At 41.9% G+C, this 21,633-nt stretch overlaps 1 protein-coding gene across 1 annotated transcript in view; it reads left to right on the top strand.

The window, feature by feature from the left end:
• The window catches only part of LOC136384921 (elongation factor-like GTPase 1), a 90,388-nt gene that overhangs the window by 58,302 nt on the left and 10,453 nt on the right, over positions 1-21,633 (top strand). The window contains exons 17-18 of the mRNA XM_066355571.1: positions 2,105-2,252; positions 8,299-9,272. Of these exons, the coding sequence (XP_066211668.1) occupies positions 2,105-2,252; positions 8,299-9,272 (1,122 nt within the window). The remainder of the gene's footprint in view (positions 1-2,104; positions 2,253-8,298; positions 9,273-21,633) is intronic.

Consider the following 21,633-nt stretch of genomic DNA (forward strand, 5'->3'; position numbering starts at 1 on the left):
CCATACACACCACCTACTCTTTAAAGAGTTTCTAACCTCTGTCTTTGAACATGGCCTATTTACTCCCCAAGGAGACTGTTTGCTGCTTGATAGCAGAGATAGTTATCTCTGCACCCCAGCTTGGGAAGTCAGAGCATTGTTTCTGGCAGCAAAACACCAGTGTAGATATTTTTAAAAGTCGTCTCCATATTCCATATCTTTTTTGAAAAATTTCTTCTTTGAATATTGTTTAGCTGTCACCATTACCATGAAGAGACAGACTTAAGTATTTATTTTTTTTTATAGAATGTGTTAGATTCTCATACTGGTGACAGCCATTGTTGTTTTTTCTTCTTTTCCAAGTGAGAGGAGGGGAGATAGAGAGACAGACTCCCACATGCGCCCCAACCAGGATCTGCCTGGCAACCTCTGTCTGGGTCTGATGCTCTGCCCATCTGGGACCATGCTCACACTGCGCTATTTTTAGTGCCTGAGGTGGAGGCTCCATGGAGCCATCTTCAGCACGTGGGGCTGATGCACTCAAACCAATCGAGCCATGGCTGTAGGAGGGAAAGGGAGCAAGGGAGAGAAGGGACAGGGAGGGGTGGAGAAGCAGACAGTTGCTTCTCCTGTGTGCCCTGACTGGGAATCGAACTCAGGACATCCATACACTGGGCCAATGCTCCACCATCGAGCCAACCGGCCAGGGCCAACAGCCATTGTTTTTACTAATTTTTCCCTTGTGCATGTTATTCATATTATCAGTGGTGTTTTTGCAGAAATCCTTTTAAACCACATTTCAAATTTTGTAAAGGTTAAGTTAGTTCATACTAGATAATAGGAGCCATAAATCTAGTTAAGTAAACAAAACTACAGTGTGCCACCAAGGAACAAATGAGGGCGCCTCTGTCACCTCCCCCTGCCCCCAGGTGCAGTCCTGCCCTGTCTTCCCTCAGGATCCCACGTATGCATTTCCCATGTGGCTTAGGACTGCCGGACCTGTGAGGGTGCTGACACCCATCAGAGTGTGGGACCCTGGCTAGCATCAAAGCCTGTGACCTTAACATAAGTTCCTTATTTTCTTTATGCCTGTCTCCTCATCTGTAAAATGAGAACAGTAATCACTTTCTCCTCATAGTTAGAGTTCATATATGTAATATGTCTGACACGTTGTTAGCTATTATGAAGTGTTAATTATCGTTAGAAAAGCTTTATTTAAAAAAATAGACATGGAATGCATATGGATATTCAGCCCTTATAGCATATATTAAAAACCACTGATTGCAGAAAGCTCCTGTGTTTTATTCGGCATGTTAAAAACAAGCAGTGAGGAATTGCTGAGTTTTTGAGAATGTAGAAGGGAAACAGGCTGCATGAAAATACCTCCAAAGCCATGGTCTCTGCTAACGTAGCAAGGGACTTCCTCTGGCCTGCCCTGAGTGAACAGTCAGGAGCACTGAGTATGAGAAGGGGTGAAGAAGCACTACACCCACAGTGCAGATCACAATCCCCGCCCACACCTCGAGTGGCAGGAGCTGTCGAGAAAAGCAGTTGTGTCCCAAGAGCACAAGCGGAAGAGAATGCAAGAGGGGCTGGAGGTCTCCAGGTGAAGCGACCGGGCAGCCCGGGGGCAGCTTCGTTCTGAATCCCACACTAATATCAGTCTCAGCAATAATTGTTTCAAATAGGCTCTGGTGTAGTTTTTTGAATTGAAATGAATATCATACCAAATGCTTCTTTTGCTTATTTGTTGATTTTATAGGTACTGTTCGGGGAAGAGTTCTGTTACTTTTGTAGGCATATACTATGTACAGTTGTAATAAGTTTTAGGTGGATTCCCAGATATAATGATGGTAGGTAGTTAATATGTACTGAGTATTTGAAGATGTGTATAGATCAGCTTTGGGAGTCTCGATGAGCATGTAAGTGTCTCATGTTTGCTATCTATACAAATACATTACCAGAGGTAGTTTTCTTCTTATTACTGCATTAATTGGAAAGAAAATAAACCATTATTTTAAGAGTTTAGTTCTTTGTTCTTCTCTCTTGAGTGGAAAGAACATTGTCTTTAGATTGTATTAGTCCTTATATTATATTTGATCAGAATTTCATTTTGTTAACCTAGGTGAAATGCCTCAGCTCGTCAAAGGAATGAAGCTGTTAAACCAGGCTGATCCCTGTGTCCAGATTTTAATCCAGGAAACGGGAGAGCACGTTTTAGTCACCGCAGGGGAAGTCCACCTTCAGCGATGTTTGGATGACTTAAAGGAAAGGTTAGCGCATGGTGTACATGGAGACAGGGTAGCTCTGAAATCAGTGGGTGCTTTTGTGTTTCCCAAACCATTTAAACTTAGATTTTGATTGGTTTGGGGCAAAAAAATGAAAGGCCCTGAAACATGAACTGTGCCTGTTGTTGGGTCATAGATTTAATGTTTAATAACTGACAAATAGCATTCACTTCTGTACTTGAATCATTTTGCGTTTTTAGCTTGAGTCAAAATATTTTCATCTATAAGTATTTTACTTTTAAATATATACATACACACAGCCTATCAGGACAACGGAACAAAACCACCTGTTATAAATTTAGGCTGTGACTCGGACCGACTCCTTTCCTTCTTGATGTGGCCTCTACAGTGGAAACCTCAGGAAGTCTTGATCTTTCTCTGTCAAGAGAATTTATAACTCATAAAGTAGGCATCCCAGACCACTTTTTGTAGATAACATTTCCCCTTTATTCTAAAGATGGGATATATATTATAGCACTAGGACAGTACAGAAGAGGAGGAGGAGGACAGCACCTCCCACTGCTCGTGCTCACTAGAAAATCCCGCCACAATGGACATCTCCTCGTTTCTGGCCCTCAGTTATGGTGCTGTGGCTGTTCCTCCTTTACATGCTTTTAGAGCCATAGTTACAAACTCGCAAGGTAGAGCGTCCACCTCTTTCACATTCATTATCATTTCCTTGGCATTCCTGAAGGTTTTAATGTTGGTTAGGAAATACTGCTAACTGAATAAATCATAATGCATAATGTATTTTAAAACAATAACTTAATTGTCACAGGGTTTGTTTTTTTTTTAACATTAAAACATTTTATTATTGGGGGAGGGAGTCCTGGAAGTACATTATTTTCTCCTAACACTCTTGTTACTAAATTAAAATCCATGTTAAATAATCCTACTTTTTGAGGCCATTATCTCGTGTGTGTGTGTGTGTGTGTGTGAGAGAGAGAGACAGAGACAAAGAGAGGGACAGATAGGGACAGATATAGGAAGGGAGAAAGATGAGAAGCATCAATTCTTTGTTGTGGCTCCTTAGCTGTTCACTGATTGCGTTCTCATATGTGCCTTGACGGGAGGGGGGACTACAACAGAGCGAGTGACCCCCTTGTTTAAGCCAGCAACATTGGGCTTAAGCCAGTGACCTTGGGCTTTAAGCCAGCAACCTTTGGGCTCAAGCCAGATGAGCCCACACTCAAGCTGGCGACCTTGGGGTTTCATACCTGGGTCATCAGTGTCCCAGTCCAATACTCTATCCAACTGCATCATGGCCTGATCAGGCGCTATTATCTTTTCTTTAAAAATATGTATTTTTTTGGTACCTAGCATTGTATTTCAAGTCATACTCACTCTGTAAGCCTAAAATGGATTTCAGTTTATTTCTCTGTTTAGATTTTATTTTTATATCACAGTTTTCAATTTCAGTATAGAAAACACTGTACTTTTATAGTAAGAGAAATTAGTTTTCTAGAAATATGCCCTTAACATAGCATCATAATATTTTAATGAGTAATTCATTGTGGAAACCACTCTATGTAAACTTTTTTTAGAAACTATCCATATCTAAACACCTAAAAATAATTTAGACCAAATGAGACTAATAAAAACAATAATACCTCTGCTTTTCAAAAAATATATACTGCTTTAATAAGATACTTGACAAATTCAGAAGTGTTTGTTAACTGCTTTTCCTTAAAATTCCAGTATCTGGCTTTGGCCGGTTGGCTCAGTGGTAGAGCATCAGCCTGGCGTGCAGGAGTCCCAGGTTCGATTCCCGGCCAGGGCACACAGGAGAGGCGCCCATCTGCTTCTCCACCCCTCCCCCTCTCCTTCCTCTCTGTCTCTTTCTTCCCCTCCCGCAGCCAAGGCTCCATTGGAGCAAAGTTGGCCCAGATGTTAAGGATGGCTCTATGGCCTCTGCCTCAGGCACTAGAATGGCTCTGGTTGCAATAGAGCGATGCCCCAGATGGGCAGAGCATCGCCCCCTGGTGGGCATGCCGGGTGGATCCCGGTCGGGCACATGTGGGAGTCTGTCTGACTGCCTCCCCGTTTCCAACTTCAGAAAAGAAAAAAAAAATTCCAGTATCTGGAAATGACTGACACCTACCCCCTGAAAAGTTTTCTGTGCACTGGGGCGGGCCTCAAGGAGAAATAAACTCAAGTTCAGCCTTAGTGTTCTCATAGGAGCTCAGACAGCAACCTAGAGCCCAGGTGGAGAGGAGTCTCCCTAGTCCACTTCCCTGGGCAGTTAGCGGGGAGGTCAGCTTGACCGAGTATGGGAGAGGGCCGTGCGAGAGGCCTAAAGGCTGAGCCTGCTGCATTTCTTTTGAAAGAATGACAGGCTCTGTGTCACCAGGATTTATAGGAACCAGTGGTGGGATTCAGCCGGTTCACACAGGTTCAGCAAACCAATAAATACTTCATTTTTTGTTGAGTTCAGTGAACCAGTTGTTAAAATGGCACTTGCTGGCCTGACCTGTGGTGGCACAGTGGATAAAGTGTCAACCTGGAATACTGAGGTCGCTGGTTCGAAACCCTGGGCTTGCCTGGTCAAGGCACATATGGGAGTTGATGCTTCCAGCTCCTCCCCCCTTCTCTCTCCGACTCTCTCTCCTCTCTCTCTCCTCTCTAAAAATGAATAAATAAAATTAAAAAAAAATAAATAAATAAATGGCACTTGTAATCAGGGTTCTCTCTAAGGTGGGCACCCGGGCAGCTGCCCAGTGTGGAAATCACAAATTTACATTCCTTACTTTTTTAACATTTGTCTGCACAACAGCGTATTCTAAGCACCTGTAGTAATATTCATTTCATAAAACTTATTATACCTTTGATAAAATACATTTTAATTCCCTCCTGGTTTTTTTGTTTGTTTTTATTTATTTATTTATTTATTTTGGGGGGTATTTTTTCTGAAGTTAGAAGTGGGGAGGCAGACAGATGGACTCCTGCATGCACCGGACCAGGATCCACCCAGCATGCCCACCAGGGGGTGATGCTCTGTGCACCTGAGGTGTTGCTCCATTGCTCCATTGCAGCCAGAGCCACTCTAGCTAGCACCTGTGGCATCCTCAGTGCCCAGGCCAGCTTTGCTCCACTGGAGCCCTGGCTGTGGGAGGGGAAGAGAGAGAGAGAAAGGAAGGAGAGGGGGAAGGGTGGAGAAGCAGATGGGCACTTCTCCTGTGTGCCCTGACCGGGAATCGAACCGGGGACTTCCACATGCCAGGCCAATGCTCTACCTCTGAGCCAACCAGCCAGGGCCTCCCTCCCGTTTCTTACTTCAGTAAACAAACATTTAACATAAAGAGAAAAAGTGCCAGACAATGGGGTGGGGGGCGGGGTGGCACGCTGTCATTGGAAATATATAACAGTTTTATTGGTTTTTGTCAGGTATTATTTAATTTTTTTCTTTAATATTTTAAAACTCTTTCTTATAACAATCTAATTTTGTATACCTCTTTTATTCTTATATAAGTATTAAATGTATGAAATAATAAACTACCTTTTAGTATATCATTTTTTTATACTTAAAATGGTCATTAGGGAAGAGTTCAAGTATTTGAATCCCACCACTGACCGAATCTTTGGTCCTGAGGCACTTTATGGATATGACAACCATGCACATAGAACCAATTCCATCCATCCATGGCATAGAGTGGTTTTAATTAATTTCATAAGTGATTACTATAGGAGACTCCTTGGGAAACTCAGAAATTTGAAGGACTGTTGACTCACAGCCCCTTTGACTTTATAAGAAAAAGAAGACTTCATGTGTGAATTCACTCCTACAGTTTTAATAGCTGTGTAGTTGATTTTCTTAGTTCTAACTATGTGAATACATTTTTTTCTAAATATTGTAGTAATTTAAAATATATTTTTTTATTCCTAAGAATTCTAGGTGCTTTTCTTTTTTAAAGTTAGGATAGGTACTAAATTTTATTAAATGACAATTTAGCATTTTTTAAGTTGTTTACATAGATTACTTGAATAATGTGATGTTATTTTAACAGACTTAATACAAGTTAGTTTTTATAACTTGTGATAAAAACTAAAGAATTTTTTTTCTTTTATTTTTTTATTCATTTTAATTTATTATGTGAACATGGATTCAAGTGTCCCACCCAGTAGAACACCCTCACCTCTCCAACCACATTATACCCCTTTTGTTCCCCACCCCCTAGCTCCATCCCCCATTCCCTCTGGGATATGCTGTCCTGTTTTCTGTATCTCTGTTATGTATATATCATTTCACTAATCCCCTCACCTTCTCTGATCCCATTCCCTCATCCCCCAATATGCTGTTCAGTTTGATTTTTCAGTATAGTGGGTAAGAGCATGGAATCTGAGGTCTGGGATTTGAATCCTACTTACTATAAGCTTTTTGACTTTGGAGAAGTCACATACTTCTTTTACCTGGTTTTCTCCTCTACAAAATGAGGATAATAATACAATTCCTGAAAAAATAATATATTTAAAATACTTAGCATAGTGTCTCATGTAACTAAAATACATATATCCAATTTTTTCATTGTTACTTTATCTTAGATTTTATATCTGCATGCATGGGAAGTTTGAACTACAGTTTTGTCTACGTATGCTGTCTTTGTCAGGTTCGGGCATCAAAGTAGTTTTACATTAGTGCATCAGATGGACATCCATTTTGATTAATTTTAAATATAGCATTTGAAATAAACTAAATCTTGAGAGCAAACATACTAGCAAAATCAAAACCTTTCTTGGGTAATTTTTTTCACAACATTTTTAGTTTCTTCTACATGTTATAGTCTTTTCAGGTTCTATATTCTAAAATAAATTGTGGTAACATTAATTTTAGAAAATTATTTATTGAGTTTTCAAATTTATCAAAAAGTATAAAATCAGATAAGCCACATACCTACCCTGCACCAGAAAGCAGAAATCTAGAGTCAGATGAAAGCATTTCACACACTTTGACCTTTAGTATATTATTTTCCTTATTGAATAACCTTTCCCAGGGAAAAGGATTGTTTCGAGATCCCAGGATTTCATATAATGTATAAATGCACACACACAGATACATGAGCGTATGTTTATACTCCTATCCATCCACATTGCCAACAGCACACACAGACCAGACCAGCGCTGTAGTGCTACCTGGGAAGGAGGTCGACAGAAAACGAGAAAAAAGCTGCATGGTCTCACTGTTGTCAGAATCACTCCATGCCAGCCTCCAGAATCCATCCTCCGTGAATTTATCATTCATTCACGTTCACAGCAGGAAACTAGAAGCCCCCTGTGGAAAAGAGGCTTTCTCATCTGGGGCCAGACTGAGGTGCAAGACCTGTGCTGCCCAGCAGTAGCCACTAGCCACCTGTGGCTATTTCATACTAAACTAGTTGAAGTTAAATAAAGTAAAAGTTCACTTCCTCAATCACAGTAGCCACATTCCAAATGTTCCGTAGATATGTGCGGCTTTTAAAATTTAATTAAAATTAAAATGTATTTCCCACTTGTGCTAGCCACATTTCAAGTGCTCAGTAACCACAGTGCAGATACTGATAGAACCTGCAGAAAATGCTCTGGACAAACTCCTGGATCATGCACCTCTCGCTGTGATCCTCCCTCATTATCAAAGCCAACTGTGGGGCCAGGATTTGACTAGATGTCCTAAACATCTGTGATTCTCCCATCTATTTATAGTTAAAATCATTGAGCTTTTCTTCTCCAGACAGTTAAATCGGCAAATATTATTTTAAAGAACTTATATGTCAAATCTTATTAAAATATTTATTTTCCATTCAAAACATTCTTATCTAAACAGATGGTTTATTTATTTTGAGAATGAACAAAGCAGTGAAATGCTACTATATACAAAGAACCCTCTGAAGGTATAGTCTCATTAGTCTTTCCAATATAAAATGAAAGCCATTTATCTTTCATAGTATAATAATTTTTATGTTTCTGTGTTTTTTTGTAGAATCTCCATTGTGTGATATTTCTACAAGGGAGTGTTGATGCTCTTTTTGTTATAACCTCGTGTTATGTCTTGAATTTGTAGGTTTGCGAAGATTCAAATCAGTGTGTCTGAACCCATTATTCCATTCAGAGAAACGATTACAAAACCCCCCAAAGTGGACATGGTTAATGAAGAAATAGGCAAACAACAGAAAGTTGCCGTCATTCACCAAACAAAAGAAGATCAAAGCAAAATCCCCGAGGGAATACAGGTTGACTCCGATGGGCTAATTACTATGACAACTCCCAATAAATTAGCCATACTCAGTGTTCGGGCTATGCCCCTTCCAGAAGAAGTCACTCGGATTCTGGAAGAAAACAGTGATTTGATTCGCTCTATGGAGCAACTGACATCATCTTTGAATGAGGGCACGAACACTCAGATGATTCACCAGAAGACCCAAGAGAAAATTTGGGAATTGAAAGGAAAACTAGAGCTACACCTAACAGGTAGAAAATGGAGGAACACAGTTGACCAAATCTGGTCATTTGGCCCAAGAAAATGTGGGCCCAATATATTAGTAAATAAAAGTGAAGATTTTCAGAACTCAGTGTGGGCAGGCCCAGCTGGCAAAACCTCCAAAGAATCCGGTAGGTACCGAGATGTGGGCAACAGCATCGTGAGTGGCTTCCAGCTGGCAACTCTCTCTGGCCCCATGTGTGAGGAGCCTCTCATGGGGGTCTGTTTTATTCTGGAAAAGTGGGACCTAAGTAAATTTGAGGAACAAGGAATAAGTGATAAACAGAATCAAGAGCTGGTGAAAGAGGGACCGGGGGGAAGTGGAAGCTGTTCTGGCGGTGATGCAGACCAAGAGCTGCAGGGCGGCCCCTCCGAGCCCACTGAGAAGAGGACTGCCCCGAAAGGAGAGTCTTCACTCCCGGACTGCTACGGGCCCTTGTCAGGACAGCTGATTGCCACCATGAAGGAAGCTTGTCGCTATGCACTGCAAGTGAAACCTCAGCGCCTGATGGCAGCTATGTACACGTGTGACATCATGGCCACCAGCGACGTTCTCGGTAAGGAAGAAAGATTATAGCAGTGAGGCACGCCTGAACAGCAGGGAGGCCTCCTAGATCAGAAAACTTAATCTCGCTTGATATTATCTTTTACAGAAGCTCCATTATCATTTAAGTTACTAAGGTATTAAGATCTTGAAAAGCCAGAGGCCTTAAATATTAAAATCTTGAGAGGGGGAAAACTGAATTACTACGATCTTTTGCAATAAATAGACTCTTTCCTATAATGAAAGGTCTGGTAAATAAGGTGTAAGCCGCTGATATGTTACCATCCAAACCTGTGCAGCATTTTTTTCTCAAGTAAATAACCATATCAGTCTGGGTAACCAGAGTCATTCTAAAAATGATCAGAGCTGGAGGCAGCATTCTTGTAGTTCCAACACAAAGGGGCTCTGTGAATTCTGGGTCCTTTTTGAAGAAGAAAATTATGTGGGGTTTTATTCAGTGCTAACCATTATATCAGATTCTACCAATTTTTCTCCCTTTGGAGGAAGATCCTTCAGGACCTCAGGCGACATGGAGCCCTGGCACGTAGTAGTTATTTTGACTTTTGATAGGTAGTATTTCACTGAAACTAATCATCTTCACCTATAAAGATAATTGGAGGTTGTAAAGATAAATATGAGAACACGAATATAGGGCCTACAGCAATACCTGGCACACAGTAGCTGTCTTACTGTCTGGAGCTCATGGAAGTGTTGGGTGGTGAGGAGGGTTGAAGGGGGAAGTGAGCTCTGGATGAGAGGATGGGTCACAGTAGGAGGTTTCCTCCAGCGCCCAGGTCCTTTGAGTCAGTATGTGCTTATTCTTGTAGTAAGGTTCTTTTCAGAATTTTTAAAATTTTACTTACTGATTTGAGAGAGAGAGAAACCCATCAATTTGTTATTTCACTTATTCATGCATTCATTGGTTGATTCTTATATGTGCCCTGACCAGGAACTGGACCTGCAACCTTGGCCTATTGGAATGATGCTCTAATCAACTGGCTACCCGGCCAGAGCCTTTAGGAAAGTTCTTTTGCTGATTAATTCCTAGAAGCAGAAATCTAAAGTGGTACTATTTTTTTCCAAAAGAAATTTAGGCTTGCTTCACAGTAAGGCTCCTATGGGATGAATTAGGCATTTGTAGCAGCATGTCAAGGACAGCTGGGTTAGACAAGGTTATGTAGATGTGGTTAAAGCCAGTGAACACTAGGAGTCAAATCTGCAAATATGACACATAGTATACAGTTCCTCTCAACCTTATTTTAACACAGCATAACTATAGTGACATCAGTGGAATCCACAGATTCTTTTTTTTTATTATTGATTTTTAGCAACAGAGAAGGAAGAGAGAAAGAGACAGAAACATCAATCTGTTTCTGTATGTGCTCTCACCAGGGATTGAATCAGCAACCTCTGCACTTCAGGATGATACTCTAGCCAACTGAACTATCTGGCCAGGGCATATTCTTTAAAAGAACGCCAGTCTAGACCATTCCCAGGTGCTATTCTTCATTTTCATTGAGAATGTATTAGGGCAGAAGTAGCATTCGAATCAGGATATCTTTTCATTTCTTTTTTTTTTTCCTTTTCCAAGTGAGAGGAGGGGAGATAGAGAGACAAACTCCCACAAGCTCATGACCAGGATCTGCCTGACAAACCCCCATCTGGGGCTGATGTTCTGCCCATCCTAGACCATGCTCATAACTGAGCTATTTTTAGCACCTGAGACAGAGGCTTCTTGGAGCCATCCTCAGTACCTAGAGCAATGTACTCAAACCAATCCAGCCATGGCTGTGGGAGGAGGAGAGGTTAGGGAGGGGGAGGAATGGAGAAGCAGATGGTCGCTTCTCCTTTGTGCCCTGACGGGAATCAAACTTGGACATCCACACGCTGGATGGACGCTCTACCACTGAGCCAGCCGGCCAGGGCAGAGTCAGGATATCTTGATCCCTTTAAGGCCTTGCAGACCTCAGATTTCTTCTCTAGTTCCCTATGCTGAGAGATGCATATACCACTTGTATTTGAATACTTCTGCTGATGGATAGCTCACAGCCAGTTCCATGATTAGACAGGGTCTTTTCTATATTGTGCAAAAGGTCCGTCTCCTGATAGTTTTCAATCATGTGTACCACCATTCATCCCTCTTACAGTCACACTTTCATTTATTTTCTAGTTTTTTATCCAGAGGAAAGCTCTCTAGATCCTGCAGCTGTTTTTGACAATATGATTTTTGTTACCTTTCACCATTCCAGTCACTGTCCTTTGGACATACTTTATTTGGTTGGCCACCCTCCTAAATAAAGCAGCCATATTTGAACACAGCCTCAGATATCATCTGACCTGTACAGAACACAGGCACACTGTTACCTCCTACAAGTGGTACAACGTTCTTTTAATGCAGTTTAGCAACTGCATCTTGTCGTTAACTCATAAAAAGTCAGAATCAGCCTCATTGCTTACTTTCTTCTTCTTAATAAGTTATATGTTCCCATTTTGTTCCTAAAACTGAATCCAAATTTCAGTGATTAAAATGATGTAGCCCACCAGTATTCCTGTATTTACATGAGTTAAGTAGATCTCTACAATTAATAAAATCTTAGCGTATATATTTAGTAAACATTACAATAATAGTGAAGAAAGTTTTTTTTTTTAATACCAAGAAAAAAGTCCCAACACCATAATATTAATACACTAATTGCTTTTTTAATTTTTTTATATGTCCTTGTGAGAAATGGAACTTGGTAAGTAGTGAATCAAATGTTTCGATGAAGTTAAGGCCCTTTTTATATCTTTAGCTTTCCCTGATTATCAACTTACTAACCAAAGAAGCTTAGGTTTATAAATTTTGTGTTGGAAAGCTCAGATCATCTCCAAAGGTTTACCTTATTATACTGTTTAAATATATACAAATTGGCCCTGGCCGGTTGGCTTAGCGGTAGAGTGTCAGCCTGCCGTGCGGGGGACCCAGGTTCGATTCCCGGCCAGGGCACATAGGAGAAGCGCCCATTTGCTTCTCCACCTCCCCCTCCTTCCTCTCTGTCTCTCTCTTCCCCTCCTGCAGCCAAGGCTCCATTGGAGCAAAGATGGCCCAGGCGCTAGGGATGGCTCCTTGGCCTCTGCCCCAGGCGCTGGAGTGGCTCTGGTCTCGGCAGAGCGACGCCCCGGAGGGGCAGAGCATCCACCCTGGTGGGCAGAGCATCGCCCCTGGTGGGCGTGCCGGGTGGATCCCGGTCGGGCGCATGCGGGAGTCTGTCTGACTGTCTCTCCCCATTTCCAGCTTCAGAAAAATACACACACACAAAAAAAATATATATATATATACACACACACGCACACACACACACAAATTTTTCTGTTTTCTTAAAATTCTGTAGGAAATGAGCATATGGCTTTCTACTCTGCAGTTGATGGAATCCAGCATTTTTATCCTTAAAAACTCTATTTACCTTTTACCTGCAGTTTGGCAGCTACCCTGTTCCTTGCAATTTCTCAAAGGGTCAGATTTCTTTAGGACTGAGATGTAATTCTGGTCCTGCAGACTTGAACTTGAACTCATGGAAGAAGGCAGGTGCTTGCTCATCAGCCTCCCAGTATCTTGAGCAGTATCTCTTCTCTCTGGTGTGTTTGCTCTCCTTGCTTTAGTGGGTTCACGTTCTACTTCTTGAAGAGAGTAGAGGTGACAGGAATTGACAACCAACTGTGCTTTCTTGCTCTTCTCTATTAACATCACACTGGCTTCTCCAGGTTGTAGGCAGGTCTCTTCTTTATTTTGACAGGAATAAAAAAGAACCTCTTTGTTGTCTAGCTCTGTGGCTGCTTTGGTGGCTCAGCTTGTTCTGGGTTTTAACATACTGGACAGGCTGTTAACCCACCCTGAGTCAGTATCCCCTTCTGCCTTCACAGTGCATTTCCTCTTAAAACAGAAGGTAGAGGCCACGGGGTACCTTCCATGACCCAACAGATATTTTGGGGCGACTGTCATATTTTGGGTGGGAGAGCATCTCTCCTCCTTTTCTCATTAGCGTCATTCAAGATTGATATTTGAAATTCTCGTTACCTCCAAAGGAATTTTATTTTAGAGTTTGTTATCCTAAAACTGTTTTGTTTCTTTTCCTTTATCCATTTGAAATTACCCTTCCTAAAGTCTGCAGTTTATATAGGTCCATGAGAGGCCTTTCACTCCCTTGAACTCCCAAAATAATGGGAACTGATAGTTCCTTCTCAAATTGTTATCTCTTCTATATTATCCATTTTGGAGTGACAGGTCCTTTGCTTTTTGAAAAGACAGTTTTCAGCACAACAGATGAAGCTAGGATCAGCTGTTGGCATTTATGAGACTGAAGTTCCCAGCAGACAGTTGAATCACCTCTGTTTAGTCAACCCTCTGTCTATTTTCCCATTTTTATTAAGAAATCATCACCAGGACCCTGTGTGTGACCAGGCAGCCCTAGGTTGGTCCCTCGAAATACCACTTGTCATCCTGTGTTTTTATCTTCATCCTGAGACTCTTCACCCGGCCGTCAGACTCAGTTCTGGCATTTTCCAGGAAGAGATGCATATCTTAACCCTCAGAGTTATCTGCCCTCTTCTCTCTTAGGAACAAAGTCTGTCTCTGCCTTGCCTTATCCAGGTATACATCCCGCTGTGCAGGGCCCCATTGACACCTGCGAAGTGGCAGCTGTGTATGTGGATTGGTTAGTAAACAGCCTCCGTATCACTGTCTCTATCAGTTCTCTCTCTTTTTTTTTTTTTTAATTGAAAAAAAATTATTGATTTATTTTAGAGAGGAAGGGGGAGAGAGAAAGCAACATCGATTTGTTGTCCCACTTATTTATGCATTCATTGGTTAATTCTTGAGTGTGCCCAGACTGGGGTTTGAACCCACAACCTTGGCATAGTGAGATGATGCTGTTACCACCTGGCTGACCCAGATAGGGCTTGGTCAGCCTTCTTAATACATCTCTGAGAGAGCAGCTGGCTATGAGACACTTGTTACCTAACAAAGAAGCTGTGTTCGGATTTGCATTTTTTTTCCTGAATTGGTTTGAAGCCTTCTTCTGAAACTGGAGAATCCCCCGATGCCATTTTCTCATTGCTTCTGAGAATTCTCTGGTAGTGATAGCCAACCTCGAGTATCCAAGAGCTGTCGGAATGGTCAGCTCTTCACTTCTTGTGTTTTCCTCTTTCTTTCTAAATCACCTCCTTCAGCTGGAGAAAGGACTGAGGAGACCTCTCTGTGTGTAAGGCCTTTTGCTTCCTGCCTGGATATTCAGAGGTTTGAGAAGACCTCAGACTTTGCTGGCTGTTGCTTTAGTTCTCCAACAATACACAAGACAAAAAGACGAGTTTAGGTTTTCTTTTTAATTAGCAAAATGAGTTTCCTTAGTCTTTTTTCAAAACTTAGCGTATTCTACATGGATTGTTAAAACAAGAAATTCTTCTGTAAATGGATGAATTTCTTATGGTCAAAATGGGAAATTTTGTAGAAAAATATCATCTCAAAATCATTTTATCTGGGGAAGTAATCGCAAGAAAATGATCTTCTTTACTTGTAAGATATACTTTCCTAAAGATTAGGTTCCATGTTTCATTTCTTTTTTGTTTCTTTTTTTTTTTTTACAGGGATAGAGAGAGAGTCAGAGAGAGGGATAGACAGGGACAGACAAGAACGGAGATGAGAAGAGAAGCATCAATCATCAGTTTTTTGTTATGACACCTTAATTGTTCATTGATTGCTTTCTCATATGTGCCTTGACCACGGGCCTTCAGCAGACCAAGTAACTCCTTGCTCGAGCCAGCGACCTTGGGTCCAAGCTGGTGAGCTTTTTGTTCAAACCAGATGAGTCCGCGCACAAGCTGGCGACCTTGGGGTCTCGAACCTGGGTCCTCCGCATTCCAGTCCAACGCTCTATCCATTGCGCCACCGCCTGGTCAGGCCATGTTTCATTTCTTACACATGAAAATTGTCTTTAATGGGCTTGAATGGACATCAGAATTGGTTTGTGTTTTGTCATGTGACTGGTAAAGCATCTCTCTTCATATTTCTTCTATCCTGTTCTTTCATTCTTGTTTTTCATTGTCTTTATCTTTGGCAATAACTTCACTTATAAAAAATAACTTTTTCTGTTAAACAGTGTTAGAGTTTTAATCTCAGCTATGATTATAATAGTTCTTCTGTCTGTTTATAGGGATAAATACTTATTCTGTTAGTACATACATATATATCTTAATGTATTAGAAATATTCTCAGTATCACTGTTTACTTTTAAAAACCTTTTCTTATTCTATAGTTGGGATTCTTATATTTCACCAGAATTTTATAATTTAATTCAATAAAAACTTTATTGAGTTATGTGTGCCAGCACTGTTAAGTGTGATTCCTGCTTGGAGACACGAGTTAAGGTGACAAAAGTTAATTATGTAAAACAATCAGAAAGTAAAATATACTTAAATTTAGTGAATAAATAGTTTTTCAGTGATTTTTTTTCTCTCTCTGAAGTGAGAAAAGAGAGGCAGAGAGACAGACTCCTGCATGCCCCTGACCAGGATCCACCTGGCATGTCCACTAGGGGGCGATGCTCTGCCCATCTGGGGCATTGCTCCATTGTAAATGGAGCCATTCTAGCACATGAGGCGGAGATCATGAAACCATCCTCAGCGCCCGGGCCAACTTTGCTCCAATGGAGCCTTGGCTGCGGGAGGGGAAGAGAGAGATAGAAAGGAGAGGGGGGAGGGGGAAGAAGCAGATGGGCGCTTCTCCTGTGTGCCCTGGCCGGGTATCGAACCCAGGACTTCCATGCACCAGGCCAATGCTCTACCACTGAGCCAACCAGCCAGGGCCTTCAGTGAAATTTTAAGATAAATTGGAATTGGCCAAATTCAAAAGAGGATAGATCTTTTGAAAGTGATTGTCCCTTGAAATGGGCTTTGATGGAGAGAATAAATTTGAGTTGAGCATTTAAGTAAAGTATTCAGTGGGCTTTCTTTATACCATAACACGGAAAACTATTGAGCTTAAAGTAAACTCATTCCTAGTTGGTTTCATAGGAATTGCTTCCCAGCATTCCCTCTCTAATCCTGGACACTTGGTTGGTTGAACCCAACTGTAAAACCTTGTACTTAACCTGTACTAATTTGTGTTTTGTTAAATTTGAATTCTTACCTAGTTATCCTGATTCTGTCAAAGTATTTATTCCCCGGCCAGTGTTGTGTCAACTTCGACTTTGCTCTCATGCCTCTGAATCTTGAAGTTCCTGATTATCATAGTAAGGACACTAAGCTGTGAGCAAAGCACTGACTCTTTGCTAAGGACATTCCAGGGTCGGGGCAAGGTGTTGACATGCTGTATGAACTTAGCCAAATTGGTCTACACAACCACAGCCAGCCCACATTCCCCATTACGTCTTCAGCTTTATCTCATCTTTGGTCGAAGCCCATCTGCATCCTGTCTGCCACGTTTGCTTGATTTAGCAGCCTGGTTGTTCTGTGGCAGAAGAAAGAGAGGTTAGTGTGACCTGATTTGTAAGAAGTGCCCACTGATTTCTTTGCTGTGTTTCCAACAGTAACAGAAACCACAAGGTGAAAGAAAACTACTCCTTGGAAATTTGCCTATCACTTCCCATTTTCTTTTGCAATTTTTGTCCAGAAGAGTACATTTTACATAGCTATAATCTTATGGTAGAAGCAGTTTAATGTTGTGCTTTTTACATTTATTATTTATTTTATAAGCATGCTTCTGTTTCGCTAGTTAGAATTCATGATTTTCATTTTAATCTCTACATAATCTCCTATCAGTTTGATATGCTATGATTGACTTCTTGTCATCCCCAAATTGGGAATTCACACTGTTTCCTCTTTGTTTACTATTAGAGAAAACATTGCTGTGAACAGCTGTTTCCTTTCCTAAATTCTGGGAAAAACAAAGCAAAACATAACTTTAATTGCCAAACTTCGAGCTCTAAAAACTGTAGAAGCTGCAGACCAATTTTACTGCCTATAATGGAAGAAGAAGATACATGTACAAGAATCTATAATACAATTAAAAAAATGTTTAGCGCCGGCCCTGGCTGGTTGGCTCAGTGGTAGAGCATCGGCCTGGCGTGCAGGAGGAGTCCCGGGTTCGATTCCCGGCCAGGGCACACAGGAGAAGCACCCATCTGCTTCTCCACCCCTCCCCCTCTCCTTCCTCTCTGTCTCTTTCTTCCCCTCCCACAGCCAAGGCTCCATTGGAGCAAAGTTGGCCCGGACACTGAGGATGGCTCCATGGCCTCTGCCTCAGGTGCTAGAATGGCTCTGGTCGCAACAGAGCAACGCCCCAAATGGGCAGAGCATCACCCCCTGGTGGGCATGCCAGAGTCTGTCTGACTGCCTCCCCGTTTCCAGCTTCAGAAAAATACAAAAAAAAATGTTTAGGGCCAATGCAGCCCAAATGATGTGATTTTGGGGGAGGGGGATATCACAGGAGACTGTGGAGCAGGTTATTTTTGAATGGGCTTGAAATGATGAAAAGGATTTGACTATAGAGTTGGACTGAGTATATTCTAGGTTGAGGAAACTGAGCTGCGAGTGGAAAGGCCTCATGTGTCCAGTGGGCAGTGAGTGGCTTACCTTGGCTTACAGCACAGACTTTCTACTCTGGGTACTCCTGGATCTGGCAGTCACAGGAGCTGAGGTAGCAAGCAGCCTACTGCCATGTCCTAACAGGCCTTGAACACAGGCTGAGACATTTATAATGAATTCCTTAAAAGTGGAGCCCTGATCAAAAACTTCAAATCGATTCATTTTTGTGTTGCCATTTTTTTCCTGATGGATGCCTTCTCCCTGGTACCTTGCTTACAGCAGGGCACTTTTGAGTAAGTGCACAAATGACCGAGATATGCTTGCACAGATGCCCAGTTGAAGGGGCATCAAAATATTTGCAGTGAGGCCCTGGCCAGTTGGCTCAGTGGTAGAGTGTCAATCTGGCATGTAAATGTCCCGGGTTCAGTTTCTGGTCAAGGCACACAGGAGAGGCAACCATCTGCTTCTTCCCTCCCCCTGCCCTCCTCTCCCTTTCCCTCTCTCTTTTCCACTCCCACAGCAATGGCTGCATTGGTTTGAGCACATTGGTCCTGGGCACTGAGAATGGCTCCGTGGAGCCTCTGCCTCAGGTGCTAAAAATAGGTTGGTTGCGAGTGTGGCCCCAGAGGGGCACAGCATCAACCCCAAATGTGTGTTGCCAGGTGGATCCCCGTCCAGGTACATGCGGGAGTCTAACCCTCCTCTCACTTAAATTAAAAAAAAAAAAAATTAAAAATATTTTCAGCAAGGTGTCACGTGATCAAAAACCCTCAGGGCCACATTAATTTCTCAGTGATAACAGTAGCAGGTTAGAAGGTCTCTGAATGCATCCGAGCCTTGGACACACCTGTCATGAGAACCAGTGTATTTGGAAGGTTTTATTGTAGCTGCTTTCCTTTGTTCAGTGATCAGTCACCAAGCCCCCGTTTCAGGATTTAGTTTTAGTGGAATTAAAACTGAATGTCTCAAAATTACATGATTAGTTACATTTAGTTTCAATTACAATTATTGATCCAAGCCTGCGGGAATGACCCATGAAGGAAGGGAAGGAGCTACCGGCCTCTGCTGCTGGCCTCTGGCCCATCGCTTTATGGTCCATTTTCCCAAATTTAATCATTCTTTCTACACCCTTCACACACACACACAAACACACACTGTGTTTTGGATTGACTCCCATAAACCACCTTCAGACTTCTTAGAATGAGGTAGCAGGGTAAGTAAAAATTACTCATTCACACGTATTAGCTATTAATAGTAAGCTTTTTTTCCTCATACAAATTTTAGTCAAATAATATGTAGCCCAAAGGGATGACTGGTAAAGATAATTGTTCTGCTTTTCTCAGAGTTTTTCAGACTAGCTAAAGTATCGATTTCACCGCTGGGTACCACATTCCAAGAGGGAGGTAAATAAATCATAGTCATTTAAATAGGAAAGTAGTAAGGATGGAACAGGAAAGCAAGATCGTGTCACAGGAGACTGTTCAGGCGTCAGAAAAGAGAAGGCTAGTTAGCTGTCTCCAAGTAGGTTAAAGGGTGATATGTGGAAGAGCAGCTACACTTGTCCTGTGTGATAAAAAGTGGGACTAGTGGTTAGAAACTTCAAGGGGACTCGAGAATTGTCTCCCAGTCAGGACTGCCTATAAATGGAACAGGCTGTCTGGGAGGAAGTCAGTTTTAGAAGTGTGCAAGCAGATTTCAAGTGACGGCTGTGGTAGAACTTGTTGACCCTTAAGTTCCTTTCGCCCCCACTGTTCTGTGATGCTGTAACTGAGAGTTCTGGTATGAATGACAGGGAGAAATGACTGGAATTGGGAGAGTGGAGTCACCTTTTGCGCTAGGGAATGCATTCTATCTTAGACCTGTTGCTTTAAGAGGAAGTTGGGCTCCGTGGTGGAGAGGCCCTGCGGACACTGTCAGTGTGCGATTGAAGGGCAAGAGAGAGGCCTGGCTTAGAAACAGTCTTGGGAGTCCTAGGCATAAAATTACTAATTTAAACTACACAAATGATCAAGAATTAGCTCTCTGAGTGGAGAGTTTGTTCAGAGAAGAGCACAGGACCTCAAGGAATACTCTTAGGAAGAAGTTGTGCCTTTTAGAATTTCTGAAGTAAACGGTAGAATGCTGGTCACGGGTCCAGGGGCCTAAGGATTGTTACTAAGGTTGGGGAATAGGTGATCACTTGCTTCAGAAACCACAGCAAAATCATGGAGAATGTGAGGGCTAAGAAAAAGGCATGTAGGCTAGACATATGAAAACGATTGTGAAATTTCAGGCCCTGGCCAGGTCAGGGCACGTACGAGAGGCAATCATTGAGCGCACAACCGAGTGGAACAACTAAGAGAGACAGCAGGTTGATGCTTCTCTCTGTCTCTCTCCCCATTCTCTGTCTCTCCTCTCCCCCTCTCCGCTTCTCTCCCTCTTTCTCTCTCCCCCTTCCTCTCTTTAAAACAGAAAAAGAAAGAAATTTCAAAGAAGCAGTTTTAGTAGAGCCCAGAGCAACCTGTGGAGTGTTGAAGAAAGAGCACAGGTTGAGGAAATGGGAAGCCACTCGGGACGTGGGGCTGAGAGAAGGAGACGTGAGGGCCAGGAGAGCAGAGGGGAGGGACGTGCCTCTCATCACGCGTGGGATTTGTGTTTGTGCTTCAGCTGGACCTAGACGTGCGGAAGGCCCGTCACAGAAGGGTTTTTTTGTTTTTGTTTTTTCTGAAGGCCTTGTGACACTAGGGGTTTCCTGTCCTCTGTTTCTTTGTCTTCCTAGTCACCACCACCAAGGGGAAATCTGAGTCAGGGACAAAAGTTGGGAAATCAGATACCTTTGCTCTGTGTCTTCAGTTCCCAAATTAAAAATAAATTAATGAAGGTGGGTGGCAGACACCAGACCATCAAGTCACCCTGCTACTTAGGAGGGAGCAGTCAGTCTACGACTCAGTCTGGTAATCAGAAGACAGCTTCTTTCTACTCAACTGTTTTTTGGTACCTCTTTAAGGATACTACATTCATAGATCACTTACATAATTAAAATTATTTTTTCTAAGCGTTATGTGAAGAAGGAGGCTTTGGAAAGTACAATAAAATATCCCCTAATTCTTGTGAGCAGTAGATATGAGCTACTTGTGAGCTAGCTACTGGGGTTCCTCACAGTTGTCTGTGATTGTCTGTTTATCTCGGTTCTGCTCACTAGTTGAAAGGATCCGCTGAGCACCCAGAGGCAATCACTCACAAATTAGCCGATCCAGAGGGAAGACACCTCCCTCCTGAGTGTAAAGCAAATTGTGTCTAAAGATGAAAAAAAATGTTAACCATGAGAATTTGCTAGAATTCTTGTGATGTGGTGGTTGAAATTGTTGCCAGACATTATTTCCAATGACCATCAATTTTCAGGGAATAAAACTCTTATACTTGTGCCACTTAATTATCAATTTTAAAAAAAATATGATCCACAATTCTATATGTGTGGCTTTAATTTTTAGTGTAAAAATGTCATTGTGCTAATTGCTTCAGTAATGTTTCATAATTAAAATATCTTAATATTTACAAAGCCTAGTCACATTCATCTCATTGGATTTTATACCCGAAGACAGCTCTGAGGTGAAATTGCATTGAAAGGGCCTTTGAAAGTCCCGTTTCTCTTGCTGTGTTGAGGGAGATTATCTTTGGATAATTCATTTTGAGGTGGCTTTGCTTTTTATTATTTTTTGTTTCTGATTTTTCAATAATTATCATGCTTTACTTTTTAAATACTTAAAAAATTTCCATGCTTTTGTAAACCAAAATTATTGGGAAGAGAACTAGCTACTCACTAGTAGGGTGTTGGAGGT

The sequence above is a fragment of the Saccopteryx leptura genome, chromosome 13 (assembly GCF_036850995.1).
Source record: "Saccopteryx leptura isolate mSacLep1 chromosome 13, mSacLep1_pri_phased_curated, whole genome shotgun sequence".
Taxonomy (NCBI): Eukaryota; Metazoa; Chordata; class Mammalia; order Chiroptera; family Emballonuridae; genus Saccopteryx; species Saccopteryx leptura.